At 44.6% G+C, this 6,419-nt stretch overlaps 1 protein-coding gene across 1 annotated transcript; it reads right to left on the bottom strand.

Annotated features, from left to right (window-relative positions):
• Positions 1 to 21: 21 nt before the first annotated feature.
• Positions 22 to 6,048, bottom strand: LOC125539114 (IAA-amino acid hydrolase ILR1-like 5). The gene is made up of 5 exons (XM_048702479.2): positions 5,676 to 6,048; positions 5,198 to 5,323; positions 4,306 to 4,620; positions 789 to 917; positions 22 to 561 (listed from the first exon to the last, which is right to left on the bottom strand). The coding sequence occupies exons 1-5, from the start codon at positions 6,018 to 6,020 to the stop codon at positions 160 to 162; spliced, it is 1,317 nt and encodes a 438-aa protein (XP_048558436.1). The 5' UTR covers positions 6,021 to 6,048; the 3' UTR covers positions 22 to 159.
• Positions 6,049 to 6,419: the final 371 nt, after the last annotated feature.

A 6,419-nucleotide genomic window follows, 5' to 3' on the forward strand; every position in this document is an offset into this window, starting at 1 on the left:
ATTAGCCCGCCATGTGGGGTCTAACTCCAACAAATCTGCCTTCTGATGAATATGCATTTGAGCCTTGAAAAGTTGAACACAAGTAGGAGTACGTGCACAACTAGACTTGGAACATCTTTGACATACATTTATACATTCAAATCGTCCAAACGAAGAGCATTACAGCGAATGCACGCTTCCATCTTCATTTTGAGTGGAACGCCCAGAAAGATACATTTCTGCGGTGGCAGTATGCAATGCAGCTCCAATTGGAAGGACATCCTCATCGACGAAGAAATGCGGGTTGTGAGCAGAGTGGACCGAACCGACATTTTCATTTCTAATACCGATACCAAACATAACACCAGGAACTAACTGTTGGTAGAATGCAAAGTCTTCCCCTGCCATGATCTTCTCTCCGGGCTTCACCTTGTCTGGCCCAAGCAAACTTCTGCCCACATTCTCTACATGCTGGTGCAGTCTCTTATCATTGACGACGGCAGGATACATTGGGTGGGAGGGAGCCCCCAATATCTCCGTAACTCCCGTGCACCTATGTACAGCTGCCTGCCCTTCTACTACCTGGAACAAGTAAGAGCATTTATTCAGGATGATACAGTTTGCGTCGTACCGATAGTAAAGCTGTCTAATAAGCATGTCCTGATGTCTAAGTCCGACTCTTCAGAGAATGCACACAAGGTGCTCCTAGTGATATGAAGCGCTCTCCTCACAGAAAAACAAAATTGAAGGTACCGGTGATTGCAGCACACCAATATTATCATCACATCAAATTGTGCCATAATGCTAACCTCCTTAAGCCTTTTCTGTAGCCGATAAAGTCCTTCAGTAGTGAGGCTCCTCAAAGTACCTCCAAATTCAACAACTGGAGGTGTGGCATCAACAGAGTTCCCACCTTTAATATAGGTGACAGAGAGCACCTGAAGAAAAAATAGACAGATCAACCCAAACATGTTAATGTTATGGGCTGTATGGCAGAGCAAAATTGCGGTCAACATCATATAGAAACACGTGCTGCTCCTAAGGTAGGTTAGTTGAATGTATGCGGATATACTAACTGACTGAAGACATCCAGTGGAATGGACTGTAGAACACTTGACTGATGCTACAAACATGCATCAAAATGCGTATCACATCCTTAGCCAAGCTGTTGATTTCCCATAGCAAATCATCACTAGAGTAGCCTTTCAGGTGCCTACTCAATATGTTTAATATGCTCAAAGTTATGAAATAACTTGGTTACATTCGTAGGCTAATACTTAATCCAGACTAAAACAAATGCAGCTTTACAATGTAAGCCCTTGCATTACATCGAGATGGGGTCAACCATGTAGGACCGTAGGAGCACTTGTACAAAGGAGAAACTAGAGTAAAATAAAAGCGCGGTCCTAATTCTTTTCTGAAAGTGTCACTTGAGTCCTAATTCTTTCAAAATGCATATCTGCGTCCCAAATCTTTTTAAGTTGTTCATCCGAGGTCCTAATCCCGTCTGACCGTCGCTGACCAGTGCCACGTCGCTTTGACCAGTCCACGTCAACACCAGAGGGCCCAGGCGGGATAACGACCGGCCGTGAATATTTGCAGTCCCTCTTCCTCTTCCCCACCCCTCTCCATCTCCCTGTCTGGCGAGAACAGGGCGATTGACGGCGGCGGCTCTGCTCCAGTGAGAAGAGGGGTTCGTTGCCGGCTGTTGTCCGGCGACGGCGACACTAGGATGGCACCACATCTACAGCGACCCGGAGATCCTCCTCCGCGATATGGTAAGTTCTCGTAACCCTAATCCCAATCCTACTGTTTAGCTCCCCTTCTCATTTAGGCAGAATCAATGACCGAATCCTTTGCAATGTAGGACCACAAGAGGAGCTTTTCAGTGTAGAAATCAATTATGATGCTTTTTTTTGCGGATTTGGCAAGTCGAAGTCATATGTTGATGGCAAAGATGCTGTGTTCGATGGATGTGAAGTAGATACATGGTCTCCTCTCTGGCTCACTGATTTTATGAAACAATTAGGATATAGTGACCAATCGAAGTACATTTTGTATTGGTTGCTCCCTGGAAAGAATCTAGCTGATGGTCTCCGGATTGTGGACTGCGACACTGACACATTGCACATGACAGCAGTTGTCCCAAAATTTCAGTATTTTCAGTTATTTGTCGACCATAAAGATATGACATTTGACAATGCAATTGATGACATTCATGTTAGTGGTACACCTGATCTTCCTGCTGTACTAAGCCCTAAGTCTCCTCAGTTTAATACTCCCTGCGTCCCAAAATAAGTGTCTCAACTTTGTACTAACTTTAGTGCAAAGTTGTACTAAGCTTGAGACACTTATTTTGGGACGGAGGGAATACTGAAATTGGGGGCAGTCCTAGGTTTAAGGTTAAAGCTCAGAAAGGCAATCTCAACTAGTGTCACGGAGGCAGCAACAATGTAGGCAGTAGCAGTGTTCCACAATGGCACAAAGTGTTGGACATGAGCTCAGAAGAAGCAGGAGAACATGAAAGAAGTGAATTTTCACATAGGCATGGTGTTCTTGACAGTGACTGAACTGAGGGCAGCAATTCAAGAGTACATTGTGAAACAAAGAGTGCAAATACAGTACATTAAAAATGATAAGCAGAGGGTTAGGGCAGGCTGTGTTCGTGACTGTCCCTGGTTCTTATTTGCTGCACCTGATAGCAGGACAAAATCTTGGATTGTGAAGAAGTATGTGGGAGAACATACATGTGAAAGAGAGTGGGCACTGAAGCAATTCACAGCAAAATATCTGGCTGGCAGGCATGTGGAGACATTCAGAGCAGATGAGAAGATGTCAATGCAAAAGATGGAGTTTTTGAGAACTGTTACATGTCATTGGATGCATTCAAGAGAGGTTTCTTACTTGCTTGCAGGCCAATTATATGCATTGATGGGTGCCACATTAAGAACAAGTATGGTGGAGTGATGTTAACAGCTGTTGGAGTTGATCCCAATGATTGTATCTTTCCCATTGCAATTGCCATAGTTGAAGTAGAAATAATGTTACATGGAAGTGGTTTCTAAACACATTGAAGGAGGATCTAAACATACAGAACACAGCACCATGGACACTTATGAGTGATAGGCAGAAGGTACAATACTGTAGCATTTCATATATCATACTGTACCATTTCTTTTGTCAGACTGTAGCATTTCATATATCATTTGTTTTCTATACTCTGTGTATGTAGGGGTTGATCAATGCTGTCAATGCATTGTTTCCTGATGCACAACATATATTTTGTGTGGGGCATCTGCATCAAAACTTTGCAAAGAACTGGAAAGCTGATGTTTTCAAGAATAAGTTGTGGCAAATTGCAAGAGCTACATATGAGGCAGACTGGAAGAAATACATGCAAGAGATGAAAGAGCTGGACCAGGGGGCATTTGAGTACTTGGATGCAATTGACCCAAGGCAGTGGTGCAAGGCCTATTTCCAAGAACTCCCAAAATGTGATTTGCTTCTGAATAATAGTTGTGAAGTGTTTAACAAGTAAGTACTAACTATAGCATTTGCTTCTTAACTGTAGCATCTCATTTCTCTTAACTGTAGCACTTCAGTTTTCTTAATAGTAGCATTTTATTTGTTGCCACTGTAGATACATACTTGATGCTAGAGAACTGCCCATTGTGACTGCTCTTAAGAAGATAAAGGACCAGAGAGAGGGAGAGAGCGAGCAGAAGACTTAGGGACTGGGGAATGAGGAAAGCATAAACTCCAGGGGTCACATTGCTTAAATTCCCAACCGCCATCCGCGGGAAATCTCCCGCGTGGGCCCTCGAATTGACGTGGCGGCGGTCAAAGCGCCACGCGAGCTGGTCAGCGGCCGTCAGACGGGATTAGGACCTCGCGTGAACAACTTAGAAAGATTTAGGACCCAGATATGCATTTTGAAAGAATTAGGACCCAAGTGAACACTTTCAGAAAAGAATTAGGACCGCGCTTGCATTTTACTCAAGAAACTATTAGCATTTGTTTCCTTCAACTGATACACTACCATAAGCAACAGGGGAGAATACTTGAACAAAAGGGCTCCCACCCATCTAAGCCCCTAATAACATGTATACGAGCAAGATTCACTCTCTTTTTTTGCGATACGTGCTCTGTTTTGTGACTGCAATAACATGTATACGAGCAAGATTTTTGGCATGATCCACTGTGTTTCCGTGCGACATAGACTTTTGTTTGTTGGAATGATCCATTGGGTTTTCGTTACACTTCTGTATAACATGTTTGAAGAAAAACAGCAAAGCAAAGTAGTATCGCTATAGGGCAATGGCGTACTTGGCTGTGAAGAGGATCATCTTCTCTTGAAGTGAGCTGTTGCAGGGACAGGATGGTAAATGCTGCAGCAACGATAGGGTCCACATTTAAGTGTGGGGTTTCAGCCTTCCCGGTTTTACCTTCTATTTTCACTACATAGAAACATACAGCTGCTTGTGTTGGTCCTGCGTGAGCAGCTATTACACCTGTTGGCATCCGATAATCGATATGCATTGCAAATATAGCTTCAACACCATCAAGAACACCTTCTTTTATCATATGCGATGCACCAGCACCACCCTCCTCAGCAGGTTGAAAAAGGAGTCTCACCGTTCCCTTCGTCATAGAAGACAAATAATAAATAATGAGTATGTATGTTCCATGCAAAAATAATAATAATAATGAGCATACATGTTAATCTCTGTAACTTCTGACAATTTCCGATTTAGTTGTCAGTCTACTTTTTTGAGGGAATGGTCATCCTACTTAGCTGAGCGGTTTTTTCCCCGACAAAGGGTGGATTCTATTCACTCAAAATGAAGCATAAGGGGATACAAACACAATGAGCACACACCCTGCCTCTGCATAGATAGGATGCACACAGCCAACACCAACACACACCAAAAAAAAAATCACACCGGCAACTAGCAAAGTCAAACAATGACCGAAGCTATGCCATGGTATCTAACTATTCATTACCATCATGCAATGACTCACACAATGCAAAGGAAAAGCATTGGGGTTGTATTCTTTTTTGAACAAACAACAAGAGAATTAGCAAATGTCATGTGATAACATAAAACTGGAGAGCCTACATAGGAGGATCAAGTATTTTGTCTGACGACCTCGCACAAACACAACTGAAGTACTAAATTCCGTGAAATTTAGAGCAGAACTATAAGCAAGCACCCACCTTAAGCTGATCCTTGCGCTCATGAAGCAATTTTGCCGCTCCCAGGAGCATCGCTGTGTGCACATCATGACCACAGGCGTGCATTACACCATCAACTCTGCTCTTATGCTCCCACTCCACCAATTCCTGCCATCCCAAGAACGCAACCAACAAAATGTGATCCCTCCAACAAAGAATATCATTCACAACCGACAGAATGTGATCATACGAGCAAACTAATAGCAAGCGTCAGTCACATTATTTACAGCAAACTAATCATGCAAGCATGATCAGTAGTAGTACAGTACCGCTCCAGAAATTCATAATTTCATACTCCCCGAGACACCAGTTCCCAACCTCCCATTGACTGCTGCCATTCAGCGCCAACACCGGCCAGATTACCGGAGTAGCACCAAAGGGGAAGGACACCTTGGACCTTGCGCCAGACCATAAGAGCAGCATCTGAGCCTCAGATTCTGAGGGGAAGAGGGGAACGGACCTGGATGGGTAGGGCATCCATGTCGGCGCGGAGGGCGACGATCGGGGGCATGCCCGAGCCAACATCAGCGACGACGCCGGTGCCGGCAACGGCGCGGGCGGTAACCCCTAGCCGCTCTAGCCCCTCGCGGACGAGGGCGCTGGTGCGGTGCTCATGGAAGGCGAGCTCCGGGTGGGCGTGGATGCGCCGGCGCACGCCGATAATCCACTCTCGCTCGCCCTCGGCGCGCCGAAGTAGCTCCTGCGCGTACTCCGCCGAGGCGGTGGAGAGGAGGAGGAGGAGAACGAAGAGGCAGGGGAGACGAGGAGTGGCCATGGTCAAGTGGAAGGTGGGGCAAGCTTTCATTGACGGAGCGGCGTCTGTCTCTTTTACTTCGTAGTATGATTTACAATGAACGTGTTAGTGTGCCGTTTTTATAACATTTATACCGAAGTTTAAGAAAAATACTACTCCCTCTGTAATGAAATATAAAAGCGTTTAGATCACTACTCTCTTATATATTTTTTACAGAGGGAGTAACATTTATACGTAAAACGGTTTTCGCCATGTTTTATAAATAAAACAATCACCAAAGAGTACATGTGTCTCACCTCTGGAAGCTTAAAGTGTCGCCCAAAGTACGTGTGTTTTGGTGGCGAGCAATGAGAGGGATTCTCCCTGTTGAGAGTACATTGAGGTATCGACATATGTCAACAAACAGCAAGTGCAAACTCTGTCTCGGTGAGAAGGAAAATCTGATGCAGG

Source organism: Triticum urartu, chromosome 2A (genome assembly GCF_056163025.1).
Source record: "Triticum urartu cultivar PI428250 chromosome 2A, HENAU_Tu73, whole genome shotgun sequence".
In the NCBI taxonomy this organism is placed as follows: Eukaryota; Viridiplantae; Streptophyta; class Magnoliopsida; order Poales; family Poaceae; genus Triticum; species Triticum urartu.